Raw genomic sequence first — 26,242 nt, forward strand, 5'->3', positions numbered from 1 at the left:
CAAACTCTCCGGAAAGCTTGTTCGTAGTAAGCTATGTGGACTAAGTACTGATATAAATTTATTTTTTGCATACATGAATACATTATCAATATGTATTGTACAAAAACATCTGCGCACTCTCCGCCTTTCTCTATTGCTTGTACTTAAGATTATTGTCAGAGTTATGCACCTGTAACATATAACTTTTTGACTTTTTGTAACAGGTATTTATATATTTAGTAGGTGTTTATTTAACGGGTTAATTTCGGTCCTGGCTAACTTTTAGCGGATTTTTCACCCTCGAACTCATAATTTTTCATATAGTTACACATTTTGTCAACCTAGGGTGACTATGTTGGTGTGTTTGTCAGATAGGCGTGTTATGCACGTGCTGTGTTGTGTAATGTCAGTATGATTACCATAATGAGTATTTCTGGTCGGCCGTTTACATTGTACTGACTGAAAACCAGATATGTTGGACGAATTTATATTCAATACGAGAAATACTCACCTTTTACATGTTTTGAACTTTTGCCTTTACGTTGGCAGCACTTGAGCTTACCTGGTGGTCTTCTCAGCTGACAGCTGATTATACATGTCGGTCTTTCTAAGTCAGTAATTTTGAAAGTTTATTTAAGTCCATAACAGATAGTATTTTGGCGTTATCATGTTTTCTGTAAATATTATTTTTTAGCCGATGACATTTGCGTGACATGACAGAATTTGTACTACTCAATATTTTGTATAAATGTACCAAACTGTTAAATGTCTCGTTTATATTATAACAAATGAATGAATTGTGAAATATCTCATATACAGGGGAAAGACCTATAAACAGCAACAAAAACATCAAAATATTTTTACAAAAGAGGTTTGATACTTTTAACAACGGACAGAGGAGTATGAATAAAAAAGGCAAAATTTATAAACGTTTGAAGAAAACAAAGCTTTTCCTGAAATTGGGCAAATATGCAAATAATAACTTCTACCTGGTGCTAAACTATTCGTCTGCATTTGGAGAGAATTTAAATAGATTCATTTAAACAAAATATGATATCTGATATCATATGCATACCTTAAACTAAAATCAACACAAAAATGGAAACTGATATTTATATATTAGTAAAAACTGACATTGAAAAATTTGAGAGCACTTCGTTTTCACCAATACGATGAATGTGTCTAACTGTATGTTATGGTTTGATATTTTAAATCATTTTTTAGCAGTAACATTATGAATACTAGAAATCATTGTAAAATGTAATTTTATTGCTCCATATGAACTGTACTGAAGAACAGCCTGTAGTTATGTAGTTTCAAGTAAATGTCTTATTTCTTTTAAAGAACAATTCTTCGCATAACAGTATATAACTCTTCAAGTAATTATATCGAGTTGATATATAAAATTAATTGCAAAGATTACTGCATGTAAATATTACGTCCACCAAATATCACTGAGTTAAGTTAAAGCAGAAGCACTTCGCTTTTGTCATTTTTCTTTTTTTTTTTATCATTATTCTTTTTTTTTTTAAATGTGGGCATACTTCTAAACCTGTCGAGTCTTAAAGGATGGAATATATAACTTTTGCAAAAATATTAAAATACGTGGCGAAAACAACATTAAAAACTTTACGACATAAAATTTACTAAATACAATTGACAGAAAAGGAAACACTTGGTACTTATTTTTAATTGTTCCCACTTGGTACTTTTATCAATTAAAAAAATCCGCAAAACGCGTAGCATTTTATTTTGAGCAAAAAAAACACATGATAAAATAGTTTCCAATTTCTACGTTTAAAATAATCACAAAATAAACTTAAAGTTATCAAAATTCAATGACTGAAAAACTTTCAACTTTGCTCGTTCAGCCTCTGTGCGCAGCGCCTTTCAATTCTGTTTACTTCTGATTAACATTTCATGTTAGACAAACTGTTTTCACTCTCGAGCACGTTTTAGAATAATTTCCTACCCACAAGCTACAGGGATCAAACAAACGTTCCGCAGATTTTTATCCATGCTTAATTGAAACTGAGATCCGTCCCATCTCAGATGTGCTGTCCAATATGGCGGAACTTGACTGGTTTATGAAACACAGACTGGTCCGCCTACCGGTTATCTGCTTCGCTAATCATCCAATAAGATACTTGGCAAGGCGTGTGGCAAATCGCGAGCGAAGAAAATAACTAGATAGTTACATATGATACAAAAGATTTTGTATAATAAGGTGTAGATATTTGTGTATTAAGTTTGCGTCGTGTTAAACAACCAGAAAACAAGATACGGGTTGTAGTCCAGTTAAACTTTACAGTTGAGCTGGGTTCGAATATTAAAACGGACTTTTTCTTCTAGCTTTTCATTTATTTATACAAGAAGTAAACTACAATTTAAATCAAAACTTCTGGTAGTGTGTATATTCCATGGATTAACTGGCGCGATTATCAATACTGACATGTAGTTAAACTATTTGTTTATATACTGGAAAATAAGATATAGTAACATACATACGGACGTTTGAGATGTCGTTCAGTCAGCCAGGATATAGACTGTCTCCATCGTCGCCAGCCGTCACTAAGGTAATAAAAGAATTTTACAGTTAATTTTATTTCCGTGCATGTACTCCGTGATAAAAAGTCCGACTTTTTAATGTCTGAACAGTGTCGTCTGATTTTTATTATTTTATTGTGAAAACAAGTTTCATTGACTATTCATCACCAGCTGCTGCAGAGAATTTATATTTTAGAAAGTCTGTCGTTTGAATAGCACAAAAAATTGTCCTTACAAGGGATAAGCTGAAACGTTTACAGCACTTACAATTGTTTGGAATCATTTCTATAAATGAGATTATATAGACAACTTTGCACAAAAATTGTTTTTAAGACGAAATGCACATTATTTGACTGACAAAACCTGTAAGTGTTGGTGCAGCTTAAGCCCAGTATATACGTTTTTAAAGATTTGATACAATTATGGCACTGATCGCAAACGTATATAATGCATTTTAACCTTTAAACATAAATTACCTGGAAGAAACAATATCTGAATTTCAGGTTCCAGTAGGACAGTTTCGAAATTTTAATAGGGATTTCAAATCGTATAGTATAATTATTCTTTCATCATAGTTTAAAGATGGTGCATTTTTTACAATAAGATGCGCATAATTTTCTGCAAAAAACGGTATCCTTTCAGTTTCTCTTAAAACTTTTAATTTCTTCCTGATTAGAATCTTGTTAAAGGAAATTACACTTTTTGTACCAGTTAATTTATCTTGTTTGCAAAGAAAAAAACAACATACTGGAAAATAAATGTTTTCCTGAATCATTAACAATATGGCTTTATATCGAAAATACAAAATTCATTTCCGTTTTCTCTTAATATTTTATCAGGACCGGTGCACTTTCGCAACAAAGCAATTATGATTCTAAATGTAGGCGATTATGTGTTAATCAGACTAGTATAGTACTATTAGTCCCGTGCTCCTTTCAGAATGCATTGCGTGACTCGTGCTACTCCAAAACTTAATAAAAGCACGAGTAATGTTTGATGGCTTGTTGCTGTGTCTGCTGCGTGCGGTTTTTAAGTAGTAATTTGTGCTTGAAATGTCAGAAGAGAAAATTAAAATGATATTTAACTGCGGTTCCCGAGACTTCTTATCATTTACAAATCTTTTAATCAGCGAATTTGGCCATATGTTCAAAATGCATTCATGTGATACATGGTGTTCATTTGGTTTTAAGATTAAATTTCAGTGTGAGGCGCTTTTAATGATACTGCCATATTGGTAATATTTATACTCACAAACTAATATCAGAGTCAATATAGTCCAGAGTTTTTAAGCGTTGAATTCACCTGAAGTATCTATATGAATTTCAAATTCAACTGGCTAAATCATAAATGATGGCATTGGTTTAGTAAATAAAAGCTTTTTTTTTTTTTGCAAAAAAACAAACAAACAGAACAACATAATTTCGGGAAAACATTTTCTCTGTAAAATGTATACTTTGTATTCAATACATTTATCCAATAGTTTTCCGGAATTACCTTATCTAGAGTCATGGTATTTACACGTATTAACAGAGAATAGTTTAAAAGCGATCATTAATTAATCAATGAGTTGGACTATAAATTCATTTGTTTATATATTTGATAGGATATAAAACTCACAGTTGTAATGTCATATATCATTAAAGGCGAGCCGCCAACATCAATTGAAATAAAAAGTTCGGACGTTCAAAGGAGAAACGCTAATAAGGTTTATTTGAAGTTTATGTCTTTTAATCATGCTACTAAGAAATATTATATTGTATTGATGCATGTGTATATTTCACTCTCACAGTACGTATGCTGAAATAATTTATAACCGCATGCTGTATTATAGATATGATGACGGCGAATTGCTTATATTCAGGCCATATTATGATTAATAAAGCTCTGTTCTGTTCTGTTCTGTTCTTCTGTTCTGTCCGAATCACTGGCTACATAAATAAATATATCAAGTTATGAAAAAAAAACTGTCTGATGGTATGTTAAATAACAAAAGCTTTTGCAAATGGAAATTAAAATTATAATACAATGGTCCATATTTAACTGAACATTGATCTTTTCTTTATTAAAAGCCTGCACAAGAATTGTTACTGACATTTATCAAATTGTGCAAAACACCCAATATGTACGTGTTTTTTTTTTTCAATCAAATACTTTAACATTCAAGACTTAATTACTGTCTTTTTTTAATTATACATTAATGTTTTTACATAAAAAAGAGCTTTTCATCTCCATTGGTCGTCATTCATTTCGAAGCCTTAATCTTTATCATGCTATGTCATTAATTAATTAAAACTTATATATATCTAAATGGCGTGAGGTCTCGGTGCAAAGTCGCACTATAGGTGTGCAACGCTTTTTATCGGCCGATCTACAACTTAAATCTTTGATAAGAAAGGTAAGAAAAGAAAAACCATATCCGCAAGATGCATGCAAATTAGATTTTAACCTCACAAACATAACATATTGAAAATATCACGCAAGTTTTCTTCGCGTTTTCTTAAATCATCCAGTTTTTGAATACGCCATCTTTTGATGAAGTAGGCTAAACCGTAACAGATTGCTTCGAAAAATAAACAAGATACTTTTTCAACTTCACGGAAATATGGATGCTTATAGAGACGTATCGTTCAAAGTTTCTTTCATAACTCATTATGTCATTTCTTTGCGAAATTTTAACGAGCATGATACATTGTTGTGAATAAAAAAAATGGCTGTGTTGTCGCAAAATTAAAACTGCTTAGTTATAATGACTTTCCGTTTTTCATATGAATTTTGTCAAAGGTGTGGACTTGGACATATTTATATTTTATGTTTTGCAGGCAAATAAGTCGCATCCATATGGTTCTAATATATACATCAATTTGAATTTCCACATGATTTTAGAAACGTTTATTTGCCTTTTTATATGTACGGTTCTTTTTTGTTGCTTCATTATTATCTAAAGCAAAAGCCTTAATACACAAAAAACAGTCTAAAATCTCTGCGTGCGACACAAACCAACTGTTAATTTGAGATTACGCCTGGTGCCAGTTAATTAGAAACGAAGTGGTTTTGCAACAATTGTCCAACTTCGCGCCGTTTTCTACAAGATGAAATTTCCCATGTTTCGAACATTGCACCAGTAGAATGATAAAACTGTGATAAGACGAGTGCCACCAACTTAAATATGTCATCCAAATAATTAAAATGATATAACACGTCGGGTGCCTTTAATGATCATTAAAATTATAATTGTCAGCCACTGATTACTGCTGATTATTGCCCATTTATTTCAAGATTATTGCTACATGTGGCGAGGTAGCTGTCGATCCCTGTTAACAAGCAAATGCTATTAATTGCAAATAAACGCGATGCGTATTCCAGTCCTATAATCGTTACTATCAAATTACGTTACGGTACGTTAAAAACACTTGCCAATTCATCAAGTGTTATTATGCATACTGGATAACACTCTTATTATTTACGATGTCCTGTCGCGTTTATTAATAACCTTCATTTTAACGTACATTACGCAACTTAAGCTTTCCGCTGTATAATGGTCTAATATGTAATTTGATTTATATATTTTCAGAAAATTTTATTTTGTACATTGCAAAATAAAATAACAATGTATTGCTAAGATTTACTATGTTTTTTTTATGGTTCAAGGTTTATTCGGCAAATTCGGCATTACACATGCCTTAGGCCATTAACAAATATAATAGGAACATGGCATATTAACAATTGATACAAATACATGTATACATATACAGTTCAAAAAAAGTAAAAGTGGGAAATTTTATTTTGTACATTGCAAAATAAAATAACAATGTATTGCTAAGATTTACTATGTTTTTTTATGAAGTATCAAGTATAGTTTTACACACAGAAAACAACAACCGACATCACAACTATTTCCATCGCATGCAACCAGCCTTTACATCTGCTGTATGTACTTTTGTGATTATACATATTTTGAAACAAACCAATGTATTAATGTGCCCTTTATTTATTTTTTTTTTGGTCACTGCCCTTCACTTATTAACGTTGAAATGTTTTACATTAATTGTAAATCAAAGTAAATAACATTGAATTTGAAAAGCAGACGACATTAAAAAAAAAATGAAAAATAAACCGGTCTGATTACAACCAAGGTTCAAATTGCTTCATTAACAGAAAAAAACATGACATAATAATACACGTATCATGGAAATCTAACACCGTGCTTCCGGTGAACCATGAGCCGACCTCCGCTCGGAAGTTACCAAAGTTAAACAGCTTGTACTAAAAACGTGGTTTGTAACGTAACTATTTGATAATAATTATAATGTAACGATATAGCTAAAATAGGTATCTAAAAGATTTATCTTCTTTGCGTATTTCATATTTATTTATTTATCTATCTAAATGAATTGATGGTTTCTTACAGACGCTGCAATATAAAAATAACATTTTACAATTTTTATAATATTTCAGTATGTTGGTAACTTGAAAGTATACCACCTGAGATTGTTACTAGATTAAAACTAAGCAAAAAAAAAAAACACACACACACACATTCTTTAATAGTTTCGGGTTTATTGTCCTCATCCGAAAAAATGAGATTGTTACACAATAATGGCCCTTTCCTTTTCCAAATGTGCTATTCAGTTAATAAGTCTTTGCTAAGACAATGGACCTGAAGATAATTTTAGACCTAGATATAAGCATACAACGTTTTGTACAGGATAGAGGCAGAGAGTTAATTGTATTAGAACGTGGCTTTAAGCCCGTGAGTTAATGGGTACCACACTCCTGGATTACGGAGATACCAATCAGTAGATCAAAAGTACAACTTGTTGTCTGATCGTAACAACATGCGAACAATAGCTTCCTCATGTTCGAACAAAAAGAACAGCAAACAAAAATTGAGATTAAATCTTGTATTTATTTATTTACATAGGACATGTCTAATTAATTAGATTAGATGGCGTGATATATTGGTCACTATCGTATATATTGGATCTGTGTTACAGAGAGGTTTTGCTTTCGGGCTGCCTGCGGGAGAATACACGGATGTTTGCCTGTGTAAACAAGGATTTATCAGTATTATGTGGTTTTGATATTAATTAATTATCGATTCCCATATTTTCAAATCATATTAATTGACAGGATTCCTTTGTTTTATTGCTGTTAGTCCGCACAGAACTTATCCAAGGCTTCAGTGTCACTCCGTTTAAATGCAATTAATATTGAACGTTCTAGAATTTTATGTTGTTTTGCTATTCCCTCTTGTCAAGGGTTCGTCAGGTATTCCAAAAAACAAAAAAATTAATCATCACAACGTTTTCCTAAATTGCCAGTCACTGAACATGTTTATTAGACAATTAAGTTATCAATTCAATATCTTTCAGCAGAACTACAAAGTGAAATGAACATGTACATTTATTTATTTATTTTTGTTTGTTTGTTGTTTTGTTTGTCTTTTTATGGTTTCTTTTTCTTGTATGTAGTAAAGTCAGATTTAAATTTTCAGATGTCATCTTCCGGTTCTGTCACATCATCACGTGCATGCTGCGAAAACGGACGTCCAATCATAACGGACCCGCACACGGGCCAGACGATCTGCTCCTGCCAGTACGGCACAGCCTTGCTTAACTACTCAAGGGTTCAGGGACTCCCAGAGGGCGTTTATGGGGCTTCGGCTGCTGCGTATGCAGCTGGGGCCACACAGGGTTACGTGCCCCTTGGAACTGAGGGGTCGGCGTTTTATTCACCATTGGTGAGTGTTTCGAGTTTAGTAAAGATATGTTGTTTTTCTTTTCAGATTGTCGCGATTTAGAAAATTGGCCAAATCAGAAAGAATTGTTCTTATCAATACTTTGGGTCATTGTATGACGATTTAAGCAAATTGAAATACAAAGAAGCGTTTAATTGCTGTTTTTTATGTGTTTGTTTTCATTACACTACGTATGTGTAAGAAAGAAAATCCACACTTTTTATTTCATATTGGTAAGAACATCATTGCATAGACCTACAGGTCTACATTAAGTTCTACAGCTGAAACAAACGCTATTTATATACAAATAAGCTTTTCGGAAATTACACTGCTAAAACAAAGGCTACATTAAAAACAAATTGTCATTTTACGCGTACTTTTAAAATATTCGTTTTGCTCAGAAAAAAATAAGTTATAGAAAATTAACGATCATATTTTGTCATAGAAATGTAATAGATATATTTTGACAGTCGACGTTCATTTTAGTCGACAAGGAAAAGGTACTGGTTTATTATGGCGCCACTGATATCCAGAAAATTAAATAAAAACATTATGAAATCGTACACGTAAATATAAATTGATATTACTTCTTTCAAAAATTAAAAAAAAAATGTCTTGCATGTTGCGAAATCGGAGGTAGGACAATGCCGTATACATCTATATCTTTTAGTATTAAGATTTCAGTTAAGTAATAATAAAATATGTTTGTGTTAACATGGCGGAAAAGACAATGATTGACAGTCAAAAATATCAATGTTTATGCCTTTATGTACTTAAACAGTGACTGTAGTCTAAATGTGTGCCTTCAGAAATGAAGACAAAACCATAAGGAAACAAGTACGAAGTTATCGATTAAGATAACAAAACAAAACAACAAAAGCAAGTAGGAGTTATTGTTCTTTGAAAATGCAACATGTAACTACTAAATTGTATTAATAAACGATAGATTGACTTGATATGAATCGTTTAAAATTCCGGGCCATTAGGGTGTGCATATTTACAATAAACTTTGTCCTAAACGTGCTCGGACAGTTTCAAATAAGAAATCAGTCCATCGACGATGCAAAATTCATTGTTTGTAAATGATCTGATTGAAATAAGGTTATGACCTGCGAATAAAACACCTGTCTTACCAAAAAATACTCCATCGATAAAATATACCCTAAAACAATAGTGAACAAGCACGGTGCGGTGCGACACATTAGTACGAAATGTTATCGGGACGAATATCGCTAATCCATATGTAATTATCTATCGTGTATCTGATTAGAGTTACAATTAATTCTTCACAAAACAATTAAGCCTTGTACGAGGATGAACGCGGGTATGTCAACATGTGCGATCGATGTAATTAAGAACCTATTGAAAATCAATTTGTCTATGTGTGGCGCAGGACCAAAATTGTTCAGCAATCTTGAACGCGCCCATGTCTGCCCAGCCGCAAAACATAGTCATCAAATGACTCATTATTTCTGACATTATTTTTTTCCTTCACAATTGCTTTAATCGGAAATGTAATATTAACCCAAATTAAAGGAAAATGAATAATTGGGGAAATAATGATATAAAAAATTTGTCAATTGCAATTTAAGAAATGACTGGAAATTTAATGCAGATTAAGAAACAATTTTAAATCAGCAAATGGGCACAAAAAGAACAAAAACAAAAATAAATTTAAATGCATTTTTTTTAATTTTTTCATACGTAGTCTTTCAATAAAACATTGCGTGTATTTATTTGCGTGTGTGCAATACGGATTTAATACTTATGTTTAATTTACTCAGCGGGCCATACGTTTAATATTATTTACGAGTATTTAAGAACAGTCCTACGCATTTAAAAGTAATTTGAACTGCTGGATCTAATAATAATTTTAGACTAGTATGCAAAAAAGCAAAGCATTCCCCGTTGTTGCATTTGTTAATAATTTCATCTGAAATTTTAGCAGAAATATCTACTATGGAGGTGCATGTTTGATTACAAAAAGTGAAATGTGTACGCGTTAAGTTCGTGTATTTTGCAGGAAAACATATTTACACCTGTCAACACTTTCTATTTTACCTCATATCCGGTGTCACACTATAGCCACTACGTTCATGGGTCACACGTATAAAATTTACAATGACATGACTAAAATGCATCCTTCAAATGTAAGAAACAGTTTAACGGGAATTTCCACACTTTAAGTGAAATCTAGATGTACAAGGATGCTCTTTTTTCCATTCATTTTGATCAAATGCCAGTCAAATACACCCTGCTGTTGCGCTTCTGTTCTTTCTGAGAATAATTATACGATTAATTTATGATTACTTTACTCTGTTACTTTTCTTGACAAATATTATATTTTTGTCAATTTTCGGGTATTTACAATTTAACGACCTTTTATAATATCGAGAAGCTGCGAGATCGGAAGACAGAATAAAAGTTGCGATGTTTATTCAATCAACTAATTTAACATGACATCGAGCCCCTAGTATCAACAGTAATTACCCCACTACTGAAAAGACTCGGCAAAATAATTACCTCCCTAGAATGCACAAAAATATTGCGATGCACCATTGACATTATCTCAGATGCGTTTGATGTGATATCCCATAACACGCAGGCTGTCCAGCGAGGTTAAAAAGCGACCTCGCCTTCTTTGATTGTTGACCTTTTGGGCGGCCGGGCTGTACATTTGGACAAGATCTCAGTTTATCATTTTCAGTTTATTAATTCAATTATAGTCAAATACGTGCGGTGTAATATTTTATCTTCCGAAATTTAGAACATGTGAAAGACCCCATACTTATTAGTCATTGTTGCTTATTTAATTATATTTGGCCGCGATATGTATATACCAAATAATAGATATATAAAACTATTTTCTACAACGTTTATAATTCATATATACATACACATATTCCTGTCATACGACCAGCTCTTACTTTTGTTCAGTTATGATACTTTAGTGTTCAAAAAAATATTTTTGTTCAATTCAATATTCATAAAATAAAAAAATAATTTGTTCAATTTAATAATCGTAAAGTAATCACCATGTCACAGATTTTGAGAAGTGTAAAATAATACATATGCCCGCATCCAAAAGAGAACTTATATTTCATACAGTGTAGATCTAGTACATGTTTCTGCCTGCATTAATCATAACCAACAATGTTCATTACTTTTGACAAAAACAAGGCATTACGCCTAAATAGATTGTTCAACATATCTAAGTGGCATAAACAGGGAGATGTTTTCGCCCCCATAAACTTGTATTACAATTTCCCAGCCACCTGTCCCGACATTCATACATACTATTTATATTAGAATTGATTGTTGACTTGAGACACTAAATGCTTGATACCCGCTTATCAGCCCGCTTCCAACAGCGCATTTCTAGATATTATCTATAAATTATGAGCGACGTATCCATGTATGACAAGTCTTCTACATTTTGAGCCTATAAACATCAACAGTGCATACTTTCTCCAAAACCAATTGCTGACTTTTATGCCCTTTCCGCTTCTTTTTTCCCTTATTTTGTATTTCGTGGTTTTTTTGTTAGTTTTTTTACGTTACGCTTGTGAAAAAGATATCACGTTGTCTGTTTTGCCTTGACTTTAACAGCAAACATATAATTTTGAAAAGATGAAAAATTGTAGCAATAATTAAGATTTTATTATTTATTTAAATGATAAATATGCGATTTTTTAAGGAGGAAATAATATACTATATAAATAATGTACTTCGCTTAAATTAGATTTTAATTGTTTTAATTATGACTACTTTGTATGTTAAGGCAATTTTCCTACCGAAAAGTCTTGTAAAAAAATTAGCTTAACTGTATGAAAAATATGTTAAACTAATTTCAGTCGTAATGAAAAAAAATGCCAATTAATACAGTGTAATTTCAAAGGAAATCAAAACAAGATTAATATGACGCGAAAATTTATACTGGTTCAGTTACAATTGTATGGAATTACGCTCATATGCTGTGATTATATAAATGATTTTTATATGATATTTTATATGAGTTCCTTTTAACTTCCTATGAACGAAGCAAAAAAAAAGGAACGAAAGACTATACCTTTGAATAAGTCTTTATCGCGTAGAAGAGTTCTATTTTCACGCATCTGTTAGCTTCTTGTGGCTCCCGAGTGTTAACCATTTATCTTTGACAAATTTTGATTGGATACTCATTTATTTTGTGTGAAATCCTATTTCTCAGCAGCGGGACCCAGCCTCACTTTATTGTTGATGGGGTGCTTAAATTTGATACTCCAAACATACACATGCCGATTTTTGTTTTCTTTACAAAATTAGTTTTGACTGTTATGTGTTCTCATAGCTTCGTAAAGAATCTATACACGTCAAAAGTTATATTTCATCATAAATCAAACGAGGTAGAATCGAGTTAAGATTATCAGATTAAAAATCCACTTCATTATTAATATTAGAGTTATTAATCAACTAGAAGTGGCTTGTCTCCGTGCATATGTTCAAAACTGTGGTCAGTGAACGCTCTTCTTTGTAAATTATGATTTTAAAATATCTTATCAGCATTTCTTAAAATACTTATGTGTAGTCTGAGGAGGTATTCACAGCAAATATTCATGTAGCTCTACTTTTATTTGATTTGAAATTGTATTTAGGTTTTTTTTTTAATTTTGTTATGACTAAATTGACATTGACAGTGACAATAAATCCTTTTTAATGTAAATGCATGTTGTCGCTATTCTTTGCATATTTGCAGCAAGCAGGCAATTTTTATCTTTCATTCATTTATTACAATAATTGATTATAAAGAGAATTTGCATAATTCTAAATGCTAATTTCTCTGGTACTTTTGACTTCATTTGTTATCTATTACCAATTTAGTACTTCGTTGATGATACAGGCTCAATAGAATTTAAAGGTGTTCAAAATGACTTTTATCTTACTTTAAATGAACTAAAAAGTTCATAATGTGCGATAACCATTTTTAATAGCAAAGGATGAACAGTCCCTGGAAATGCGTGTCATATTACAAGGAAGATTGAGGTCTGCGAATAAAATAGGTGTTTGTTAAAGTATACCGTAATTACATTCGGCATTTTCCGTTCGTTCACGTATTTCTCCGTAAGCGATTTCGGGTATGAAAAAGACCGAAAGTTGCAGAAATCCCTTACGAAGGATACGTAAACGCACGGAAATTGCCGATTGTCAGTACGGGTCCACTACCTTACGTCATTGATATGATTTGTCATCTATATTTTACTTTGTCTGTATACTTTTGTCTTCATATCCGTTATATATATTCACATGCGTCTTTTCGTTTGATGGTGGTGGCGCTGTTATTATTGCTTTAATGTTAATACGCAAAATGCATATAAATTGCTTTCTCCTAAATTTCAAACTTTTATTTATTGAAACTGGAGACTAAAGAGCACATCACATGCATTATATTTTTTAAAAAAAATAATTGATTGATTGACTTATATTTTTTCTTGTTTCTTATAGGCAAACCCGGCGGCTTTTGATATGAAGGAAGGGTCTGAAGCATGGAGGGCCCTTGCAGCTCAAGGCGGTTGCTTCCCCTATGATCCAAGTATGGGTCTGTACCCATATGGAACTGGGTGAGTTAAGGTTGTTTCAAACAACTTTCGAATATTTGCTTAAAGTCTGTTGAAGAAATTTTGAATTAATTGTTCAGTTACTAGAAAGAGATAAAATAGGCGCTTGCACATATAGAGTACAATAGGTGCTTGCACATATAGAGATAAAATAGGTGCTTGCACACATAGAGATAAAATAGGTGCTTGCACATACAGAGATTAAATAGGCGCTTGCACATAAAGAGGTAAAATAGGCGCTTGCACATATAATGGTAAGATAGGTACTTGCACATATAGAGATAAAATAGGTGCTTGCACATATAGAGATAAAATAGGTACTTGCACATATAAAGATAAAATAGGTGCTTGCACATATACAGGTAAAATAGGTGCTTGCACATATAGAGGTAAAATAGGCGCTTGCACAAATAGAAGTAAAATAGATGCTTGCACGTATACAGGTAAAATAGGTGCTTGCACATATACAGGTAAAATAGGTACTTGTTCGTTGACAGTTATTTCGACCTAAGTATAGTAATTGAAAACAGAGTTTATATTTACACTATACATATTTTGATATAATTCAGTTTCAACATTTATACATATTTTCTAAATTTTGTAATACTTTCACTCATTCTAAAGCTAATACGCAAAAATACTGTTGCATATCATTTTGAAAGGGTGAAAAACATTGATGATTGTCATTTTAGATTGATTTTTTGTAAGTTGTAAATTCCTGTCGTTTCTTTAATGAGTACATTGCGTATAAAATCTACAAGCCTTTATGTCTATGGTCGTATAAGTCAAATGAACCGTCAATAAATTTAAACACATGACCTGTTTGTGCCGATCCGCCGTAAAATCCAGCTCACTCACTTCAGCTTATACTTAATTTTTGTATGATAATAAAAAATATTTCTGTTTTTGTAAGAGAGAAAAACATATCTTCAGAGCCGTATTTGACCTTAGTGTCCAAATTAGTTTTTTTGTTCAGTCCCTAGTGTGGTAATTTTTTTCCTAATATTTTGTTAGATGAGTTGAACACGCCGCCTTTAAAAGATGTTTTATGTTATCAATATAAATTACTTAACAAATCTGAATAATTTACTATGTGATACTTCATATTTGCCATTTGAGTAGAGATATCATCAAAAGTTCGTTATAACTGAAATAATATAACTCTGATAAAAGTGAGTTTATGAAACAAATGTCGAAAGATCAATTGCTTGTTTTAAACCCTGCGATAATTAAAAATATCCTGCGGTGTAAAAATGTCATAAAGGGACTTGAATATTTAATATAAAGACATCGTTTCCCAGGCGTTGACAATGTAAAACAGACACAGAAAAGCATTATCTAAATGGCACAAATTTAATATAACTCGTGCAAAACAAAAACAGTAATACAGAAATTGTATCTGTTTGCTTTAACACAATTAAACTCCGCTTTGTTTTTCAGTCTGCACGTTCCATGCACGTGCGACAGTGAACACAAATCATTAACTCAATATCTGTTATACCCTGTCTAAGTGATTATAGTGAAAAGCATTTTATAGCCAATTAGAGACAAAAGAGGCCAAATATTGAAACGCTCGACAGTAGCGCACATTTCATGCCCTTTGCTACGGCCTTTCACTGCGCATAATTTATCAGCTTAGATGACAATATCGCGACTAATCGCGAAGATTTTATCGCCCGTCTTTGTTCGGATCTTCCTATCTACAAAATACTAAATGTTCCATAAACAACAATCCAATTCTCCTTTGTAAGTTTGACAGCTGTTAAATAGTGTACCAACACTTAGCCCGATAAGGACATTAACACAGCTGTAAAAAGTCACAATTTTAGGTTTCATGTTTCACATAATGTTGAACAGAGGTGTTTCTATTCATCAAGCTACAGTAAAGGACAGTTTTATTATATTCATGTCAGAAATTTTGACATAACACATGCGAAGCTGAGCATGCAGATTATGAAAGTGACATGCCTACATTTTATCCCGTATCGTGCTTGTCTTAACTTGATCTTTAGAAGATTTAAAAAAAATGATTTTGAATGTTTAAGGAGAATGAGGCATAAATAGATGAAAATTTAGGACCACCAGACCTTGCATCTGTCTAAAATTACACGGGCAACAATTAGTTTACCTTAAAGAAGGACTTCCTTTAGATGTTGTCATTTATAGCTCAAATAAGAGATGAAGAACATCTGGTTACCTTGACATATTCTGGAACTCGTGCAAAATCCAAGTGGCTGGTACTTCCGATGCTAAGTCAGACGTAGTCTTGCTTTTGGATATTCGGTTTAAACAATATAATTTATATTTCCAAATATGCGTTAACACGATCACAGAATAATGTCACAGGATTGAAAATTGAGCTGCAAGCTTGCATCATAACCTGTATTGCAAACTTATAGTTTACACCATGGTTTTAGCACAGATCTCACTCTGAATATTTTCAAGTACTTATTGATCATTATAAAAGTGACTTTGAGGAAGACACTTCTCTGTCCGTAATTTCTAAAAGAACAACTAGAGAAACAGTATTGTACATAAATATAATTCTTAACCTTTAGCCTGATGGCGGCAAGTGGTTTTGCCTATGCGACCAGAGCAAACCAAGATCAAGATCATGGTCTGCACTGTTCGCTATTCAGTCAATAAATTTTCAGTGAACACTCCTTTGAATAATAAGTGGTACTGCCCAAATTGAATGTTGGACCAGTCCATTTTAAAAATTTAGCAGGGTAAAGGTTAAACAGTCTTATCAATTTTATTTGTATTTGCAGATATGGTGGACTTGATTTGAACGCCAGACGTAAAAATGCAACGCGGGAAACAACCAACACATTAAAAGCTTGGTTGTATGAGCACCGAAAAAACCCATACCCGACAAAGGGAGAAAAAATCATGCTGGCAATTATAACAAAAATGACACTGACTCAAGTTTCTACATGGTTCGCGAATGCTCGCAGACGTTTAAAGAAAGAAAACAAAATGACATGGTCGCCACGTAACAGGTCAGAAGATGACGTCAGTGGTGACGAAGACATGGACAGTAAAACCAACGGAAATGATTCTGATACGTCACATGCAAACACCTCGGCAGACGACAATCATGGTAGGTTTGATTTAGAAAACAAAATAAAGGACAAGATACCTGTCATTGCGAAGATGGTGCCAGTGTCACGGCTTGACATTGGCATTGTTTTTAGGCATACGTAGGAGATATCGTCTGGTCCTCTCTGTAACGATACGTTGATAATGAAATTGAAAGCACAGAACGCAACTAAGTAAAACATATACAGACTTGGTTTAATTGAATCTGTTTATGAGAGGTAATGATATTGAGTGTTTTGCCCACTAGCACCGACTTACGTGATGCTCTGTTAAAGTAAATTTGAATGTTCTTCTTGATCCAAAAGGACCGGAAAATTACATGATCATACAATACTATACAACTGTCTTACTAAAAAAAGTCGATTCAGGTTACAAACAAACACAATAATAGGAATAATTTGAAAATGTTCACTAGAAATACATTATTATATTTTGGCTTTAAAAACAATGTTCCAGTTTACAACGACATACGAAATATTGGTGGGGAAAAAAGAACTAACGACTGGTTGATATATCAATGAAATTGAACAAATGAAAAATAATGTAACAAATTGCTCAATGACGTTGACAAGTAAATGGTCGTTTCATATTTTGAGAAGTTCATAATTAAAAACTATATGAAGATCCATAGAAAACGGAACGCAACCAAGCAAAATTAAAAAGAAAAAATACTTGGTTTGGCTGCGGCTGTTCATGGCGCCGTTATTAGAACATGGATTCCAAAGGACTAAATAGTATCAGCGCACTCGGTAAAAAAAAAAATCACAAATTCGCATTTGTTTTCTCTTTGAATTGTAACTGCTTTAGTTCTTGCACTAAGGTTTCGTTTGTAAAACAAAGACAAAAATCTGACATTGCATTTGTATGCAGTCGATGCATTTGTACTCCATATAATATCTAAAATCATTACCCTCTGATTATATTAGACCAGATATTGAAGCGATAATTCTCAAAGGCAGAGAGTTCGTTGCACAATCTTAAACGGATCTAAGCAACAAGGAAATTAAAATAATTATGATGGAAAGGAAAATATTGTTTATCATCATATGCTTTATAACCGAAAAAAAAAAGATGTTATAAACATGAAAATTTGCATTAAAATGCATCAAACTAAATGTATAATTTATAAAAGTCATTGTTAAACAAAAATTGATTCATCAGAATAGAATAACAGCGTAACAAACGCCCGTTTATTTATATTAGCATGCATTATATAGTGTGTGCTTCATAAGTCATATTCTGTCATAAAAACACATCAAAGTTATTATATTTATTTTGTAACACATCTGTCTTTGTAAGATTAAATGGATATCATAATTAAGTAATAAAAATGCATAATAAATGCATTTGTAAGCAAAAACGTATGTAAAATAGATATAACTGTCAAACGATCAGTCGATCTGTCATCACTATTTTCAAAAATAAACTTTACAAGATAAATTATTTGTTGAAGTCGAAGGTGAAAACGCAACCGGCGTTCTTTAAAGAGGGATACCTTTGCATGAAATTTAGTAGAAGCGAGTTGTCGGGCACCTGATTTCTTATGATCGGCAATATATGGTTTTCTTAGTTTCACCATCTATATATCTATCTCTATTTGCGTAAATGTTTACATTTTGGTTTACATAAAGACAGATTTTCTAAAAGATAAAACAATATGTTACAATATATTTCAATGATATGTAATAGTTAATCGCCTTTGGGCGTGAAATGAGCATAAGTAATAGGCCCATTACTTCATTCATAAATGGTTTGTCGTGTATTTTATGGCCTCTTTGATAGTTAAGACGACTGTTAACCGTGTTTAATTCGAGTGTTTAGTTTCCTGTGCCTTTTTATGAAAAACCTGTTGCCAAACGCACATGCAAAAAGGTGTGTGCTTTGTCGGAAATTAGATGACCAGGTGTTTTATATAGGCCGTTAACAGTGTTAAAGTCATATCTTTTAAGAGTGTAAAAATGCCTTCTAGTATCCTTGATTTTTTTTTATAAATGGACATAATCCTTGCAAGTACGAACAGTTTTCTATACATACAGTGTAAACATATATTAGACAAAAAAATTTAGTGTCTAAAGTGTCGTTTTCAGCCTTAAGACTGAGTTATTTGATTCCACTAAATTTTACACTCAGAACTCTGTTACTCGTATTCGCAAGAACAAAAACAAAGATAACCGCATTAAATTACGCTGCTTTTACATTGTAGGCCAATCGAAGTCTGAAATGGTTATTTTTGTTAAATCAACATGTTGACAACTAGCTTTATATTTTATCAGATATTTGAAAAACAAAATATCTTAGCCTTTACTTTCTGCAGATTCCGATTATATGCGTTTCTTTGAACAAGTTAACACATAAAAAAATTGAGTTGTTGAATTTAACTGCATGTAACTATGTAAAAAAGGTAAAAGAAAAACGCAATGAGGCTGCATTGGCTTCCATACTGCGTTTAGAGTATACTGGAAGAGAGACTATCACGGCAGTGCTGAGCAGATTACAAACTGAAAAATAAATCTGGCACTTCAGTGTTGTCTAACTAAACATTGTTGCTCATTTAAGCCAATAAATGCCACAAACGTTTCTAGAAAGAAAAATGCAACCTGCAAAGTTTTAAGTGTCACTAGTGGGTGTGTAATGGAATTTGAATATTTTGAAAATCCTCTCCAAGCACACTTTAAACCTTCAGAATTTAACTGTTCTGACAGCTTCAGATATTGCAGTTGAATCACTCTAAAATCATTTCATGTATGCGTTTTGTTTATATCTGTGTTAAAAAGATAGAATTATTGATTGTGTTACATATTATCTAGGAATGTATCTGCGTAGAGATTTTGAAATATTTACAAGCAAAATCATCTTAAATGATAAGACCCTCGCACCTGGAACATTTTGGCATGTAGGTCTTCATCAATGTCTTCTTGTGTGGCGAAATCGCCTGATCGACTCACTTGATTTTGTTGGGAGCAAATCAGCAAGCATTACACCAAAATATCAAACGAGAGATGATTTATGGGAGAAAAACGTTCATTCACAAATATTATTTAAATCAACTAGTTTAATTTTACAATTTGGGGGCAGTGGCTTTGATGGTTATCGGACTGTGGTACAATGATGTAATTCATCACACGGTAATGGCTGACACGAAATTCTGGTTTTTGTCGTAATTTTGACGTGTTAAAGAAGTAGGTCTATACAATGCTCTTAATGTATCGCTTACAGATTCATTGAAGATATTAACTCTGATCCTCTTAGATAACCGACGTACATTTTGTAAGGGTCGAGCCATTTGGTCCTGTATAAAATGCTTGCTGATTATCGTGAAATCAAACAGTTTGTTTCCGCTCGTGGATGAAATAGACATGTGTTCAACCTTTAACAACATAAAAACGTCTGTCTATCATTGTACATGTAAATCGTTACTTCATATTCTTCAAAATGATAATCGACAAAAAATGTTTTGATTTCGCTCTCAAAACAGCAATTCTTCAGGTAAATGCGTTCTTTTATTGTAAATAATTGTCGGTATAGCATTGTGTTTGTTACAAACTATAGGTCTAAATGAACTTTTCCGGACTCTACTGTTCTACTCAGTATTTTAATATTCATGTATATGCGTCAAGCAAATACAAAGTGTCTTGAAACAGCAAAGCGTGTTTTACACGTGTACCAAATACCGTTTATTTTTGAATGCGATCTTAGTATATACTCGATAAAATGATGATATTTTTTGTATAGGTTGTTATTGCGGTGCAAAGCAATTAGTACGCGGGTATCGATGTTAAAATCGTGACGTATCCATGGGTGTATATTTTTCAGTATATTAATTCTTGTTTACATTAAATAAACAATAACTCTAGATTGTCTTTCTGGCATTTAATCTGATGTCAACACAATCGCGACAATATCTTTCCAAATTAATTAACTGCTAATTACCCCAGAAGTAATTTTGACACGACTCTTGAGTGAACTTTTTATAAAATATCTTAAGTGCTTAACAAATAGGCTTTCTTGCAAAAAATGTCAAAAACCTGTTTCTGGAATGTCGACAAAAATGCACAAATAGCAGTGCTTTTAAAGCAACTTGTTACATAATAAGCTCCGTTGGTATCCAAATAGATTGAGATAGCAGTTTGCTTTTGTAACAAAATAGCAAAAAAAAAATGTCATTTTGAAATCTGTCGTGATTATGTTTTTATGTTACGCTAATGCCCGAAAGAAATTGCCTATTTTATAAAGGGTTTATTGCAATATATCTTTTTTTTTTTATTTAAAAAACAATCTGTTTTGAGTAGGATAATTATATCTCGTACTAATTTGAAAGGGTAATAGGAAACACTCCCTTAATATTTTGATAGTATATGTTCAGATCGCAATCCCAATAACAATGCCCATGAATATTTCTGCTCTGCTCAGATTGACTTATCCTCCGTTACATAACTGAAATACTGTTGAAAAACGGCGTTAAACCCAAAACAAATAAACAAATTGACATTATTTGTCTTATCACACTGGACAGGCGTGTACGGGCACCAACCGTCCTTAAGCTAGCTGAATAGTAGTTTCATCAGATGAAATAATTCTACAATCAACATAATAGTTTCGCACACACATTCATGTGGAACAATTGATTAAAAAGTAGCAATAGTAACACCTCTTCCACGGAGTTGAAACTAATATTGTAGAAGAATGTAAAAAAAAAATATTTTGAAACAGTAAAGGCTAAGATGCTATAAAATTTTGCAACTATATTACCTTACCGCGTTGCCGTCATCTACTAAATTTAATCTAACAACCGGCGAAGAACATAAAAATGTCATTATTGGAGAAGAAGAAACGATGCGTGTTGGCGATTAACGTTTCTTTTACACTTGATTTAATTCTATTTGGATTTATCACTGTGTCAACAATATCAACTTTATCATTACTGGGGGCGTGCTGCTTGTACAGAGCATCAAATTGATATTTTATGTCGGATGAGATTATGTCTGGCAGTATTCTTACTTTTGTCATTTACACATATCAAATTATATACGCTTTTCCGAAAACATATATATTCAATCGAAAACAATAAGACAGGTTTTCGAAACGTACTCATAATCTTTTCAACTTTGTGCTGTTTGTTAGCCTATAAATGAGCATTCTGAAGATAAAATATGTATAATACATGTAAAGTAAACGTTACGGCCAAGAAGGCGTTGCAAGGGGCACCGCTGTTCAATTCTTTAAACGAAATCAAAGATATAACCAATCAGCACACAATGACTGAGAGGACTTGTAGGTATGAAAATGTCTGGAACTAACCATGTAGATTTGTCGGAATTGACCTTGTGTGGGTTTCTCACACTTGTTTGAAGTTATGGCAGCTTTCCGACTTGCCCGATTATACGATAAACACAAATAATATAAAGCAGAACCTGTGTATTTTATACATCTTTGAAAAGCATCGTAACGTTGTTGAAGATATACAAATTTATTGTACTTGTTGCGATTTTTTTCTGCGTGTCAAAGATTTGTTTCTCTGGTGATAACACTTATCTCAGGTTATAAACGGTTTAAAAGTAATCAGTATACTCTATACGTACAGGTGTTAAACCATTTAAACTCACTTGATTGACACTTTAAAGATGCTGTGATCTAAGCCGGTGGCATTAACCGTCAAAGTCGTAAGAACATCATCTAGAATTATTTTATTGCTTATAACCATAGAAGATAAATTATAGCCTCACTTTTCATCTTTGTAAGTGTAATAAATGTATAATAATAAGTAGAGTGTTAAAATGATAATAATGATGATGATGATAATAATAATAATAATAATAATAATAGTAGTAATAATAATAATGATAGTAATAATAATGATAATAATGATGTTGTTGTTGATTGTGATGATGATGATGGTGATAATGATGATGATGATGATGGAAATATTACCATAACTGTGACTGATTATATTTGTAGTTACTGTAACAGCTTTATTTAGACCTTTTTGACTGGCCCATATTTAAAGAAAATCAACCAGGTTAAATTCTAGGAACACTTAACAGTAAAAAATTCCATTTCAACTGACCTTTGCACACCGAAAGGTCACTAAATTTCGTAGTATAAAAATTCATCCCATAGAAAAATTAATTTGCAACTTTGGGTAACAATCAAATGTAACGTGTGCCTTAATCATGTTTTGATAAGAGACCTTTGTTGGACTGCAATCAAACAAGAATGTAATTTAGACAAGAATGGTTTCTCACCCGCCGCAATATTCAATGTTTGTTTATTTAGATATTGTACAAGCACCAAAGTTCTTTAAAGAAACGCCGCCACTAGTATTTCTCGATATAGGATAGATGTCCCCATGGACGGCTAACATTGATATGCGAATTGTCTCACATGGCGGAAAAACGAATGGTTATCACGCGCTTTTATAGTAAAATTAATTAACCAGAAGTAGTATTAATGTAACAATGTTCGTTTTTATAATTGAAAGCCGGAAACTGTAAGGAAATCATTACCAAAAGTTAAATTAATCGACAACGTTTTAAAGGTACACCTGAAAATGTGTTTAACACAAGTAGCGCGTGCGATTGTGTTTAGGTATAATACTGTGATATTGTTTGGGGCGATATTTCATTTAAGAAATTGATATGATAATAAATTAAACTACGTGTGGTTGGAGATACCTCTTTGAGCTCTATAATTGAATTTGAATTTGTGAAGTGCGTCTTTAAGTGACTTATTATGACATAAATGACTTAAGGTGATAAGGTAGATTTTATTTGACCAGTTCGTGCTATGGAGAATTAAAAAGGGATGAAACGTTTATATTGCCAATCAGATAACGTAAAGTACTTTGTAAACAGTTTTAAAACTGCCAAGCTATAAATGTGACACTTCAGGCTAAAAGTATTTTAAAAATTCAGGCGTTTACTTGTATTCAGCTTTAGAAATACGCTGACTTTATTAAATTATAAAACTGCTACTACTTTGCACTTTTTATGTAAGTTTTGAAAGAAACCACTGGCCTTTTCAGAACGTATGCAGTAATGCAAAATGACGAAACACTCAATCAGGAATGTAACAAAATTTTGTGAGTTACGAAGGAAACTAGTAACATACCAATTAATCAGATTAAGAGGGTTAAATGTACAAATTTTCATATTGAAATAATTTAAGACATGCATGCCCGTTTTGTATATATTTAACAAGATCATATTGACTATCTAATTTCAGGAAGTTCCCGATCTGTATCAGACAGGGAGGTATTTGACAGGATAATAAGTGTTGATGATGACGATGATGATTCTGTTCAGAGTGATGTCGGTGACATTAGTGAGATATCTCCACGTCGTGATAATAACTTAAATGACAAAACTGAAAACAGAGACAATGTTGCATTAAGACTACAAGATCCAAAAGGTGATGCTGATACTGAAAAAGAAACGGGTTCAAAAGATACAGACGCGGCAGATGCCAGTGAGGACAAAAATTTAAAACGTGCAAATGACACAAATGGTGAATCCTCTCATACACCACGACCGAAAATATGGTCAGTGATGGATGTGTTAGGTAACAAAGAGAACGCCAGTTCCAAAGATTCCCAAAACTCTCCCCAGTCCTCCCCGCCGGCAGTAGTGTGTTCAAGACAAACAAATGGGCCTGCTTTTCTCAATGCACATCCGACAAACCAAACGTTTCGTGGTGGGCAATTCCCTGTTGGATTCAGTGGATATCCATTCTCCTTTAGTCACACAACGTTATCTTATCCATATACTCTTTCTGCCTCAACGGCAGCGAAGGCAGAACTAAATATGAAACATGTTGCCGCAATAAGGGCATCAGAGCAAGCCTTTAAAGAAGGGCTTGTAGAGAAAGCTGCCAGAATCCAAACCGGAATATTTTCACCGGCACGTGAACTCGATGGAATGAGAGTCAGTGGGAAAGTGATGTTATAATGACCATATTTGCTATTCCCACAGATGTTACATTATAGTTCTTGAAGTAGCATTGATGTGTTATTTAGGTTCATCAGTAATTCCTAAAATGTTTTCAAGAACATGTTTTCTCAAAACCTTAATAGGCAATTGCTATTAACAAGCATATTGAAAATACCTACAACAGTCGTAAAGTAACATGCCTCAAGATGTCATTTTAGGATGTGTTTCTATGTAGAAAGTATTGTTAAAAAGAAAAATGGAAACAAAGTAAAATGTTTCTCCTTAAAATAGCCTTTCATGGTCTGTACAATTTAAAGTAAAACTGTTTATCAGTGTAATTGGATACAGTCATTTGAGAATATGTAGATTTACACTACAACATGCAAGAAAAATTTCATTTAAGGTTTCTTATAATCCAAAGACGTCTCCATCTGTTAAGTAATATTTTAGCGCACATCGTAAGGCATGCTTCTGTAAGACAAACCATTATTCTAGTCCTCTGAGCGTTGAATGTGTATAGTTTAATTGATATTGTGAAATATATTAAAATGAAAAAATTGCTAGTTTATTACATTGTGCTATTTTTATGTGCTACAGTTTACATTGAATATTTAAGTCAAGGTAGAAAGAAATATATGTTTGAACAACAAGCCTTCAATACTTCGAAGCAAACAGTTTTCTTTAATATATTTCACCAAGCGTTATAAAATTTTGTCACTTTTTATTCTTTCATATTAACTTATGAGCCACGCCATAAGAAAACCAACATATTGCGTTTGCGACCAGCATGGATCCAGACCAGCCTGCGCATCCACGCAGTCTGGTCAGGATCCATGCTGTTCGCTTTCAAAGCCTATTGCATTTAGAGAAACTGTTAGCGAACAGCATGGATCCTGACCAGACTGCGCGGATGCATCATCCGCAGCCTGGTCAGGATCCATGCTGGTCGCAAAGCCACTATGTTGGTTTTCTCATGGCTAGGCTCATATGTATTTAAAAGGAAGACAATTGTTTAACAGAAAAAGAAAACACACGATCGATTCTGAATGTTTTTTTTTTTAAATTTAAGATCAGAAGTACAAAAGACAACTATCTAATCTATTTAAATCTGCGTACACTCCCTTAGTGCTATATGTTTCATTATTTTATGAGGCAACTGATAACTTTAGTATACTTCATTGTTGGTGGAAAGTGCTGTCTGTAATAAATTACATGAGCAGATAGAACATTGACGCTTTCCACACTTGGTTTGATGTTGTTTTTTTTTATGCATAATAATATTTAAATATATATTGACTGTTTGCTAAATGAGTTCAATAAATTAAAGTTAAATATGAGGTTTTCTTATTTTTATTTTT

General features: G+C 32.6%; 1 protein-coding gene across 1 annotated transcript; it reads left to right on the plus strand.

The window, feature by feature from the left end:
• The first annotated feature begins 2,196 nt into the window (after positions 1-2,196).
• LOC123549363 (iroquois-class homeodomain protein IRX-6-like) lies at positions 2,197-26,221 on the plus strand. Its single transcript, XM_045337390.2, has 5 exons — positions 2,197-2,555; positions 8,021-8,266; positions 13,745-13,860; positions 16,629-16,960; positions 24,181-26,221. Exons 1-5 carry the CDS (start codon positions 2,499-2,501, stop codon positions 24,900-24,902), a joined length of 1,473 nt encoding a protein of 490 aa, XP_045193325.2. The 5' UTR covers positions 2,197-2,498; the 3' UTR covers positions 24,903-26,221.
• Positions 26,222-26,242: the final 21 nt, after the last annotated feature.

The sequence above is a fragment of the Mercenaria mercenaria genome, chromosome 6 (genome assembly GCF_021730395.1).
Source record: "Mercenaria mercenaria strain notata chromosome 6, MADL_Memer_1, whole genome shotgun sequence".
NCBI classification, from domain to species: domain Eukaryota; kingdom Metazoa; phylum Mollusca; class Bivalvia; order Venerida; family Veneridae; genus Mercenaria; species Mercenaria mercenaria.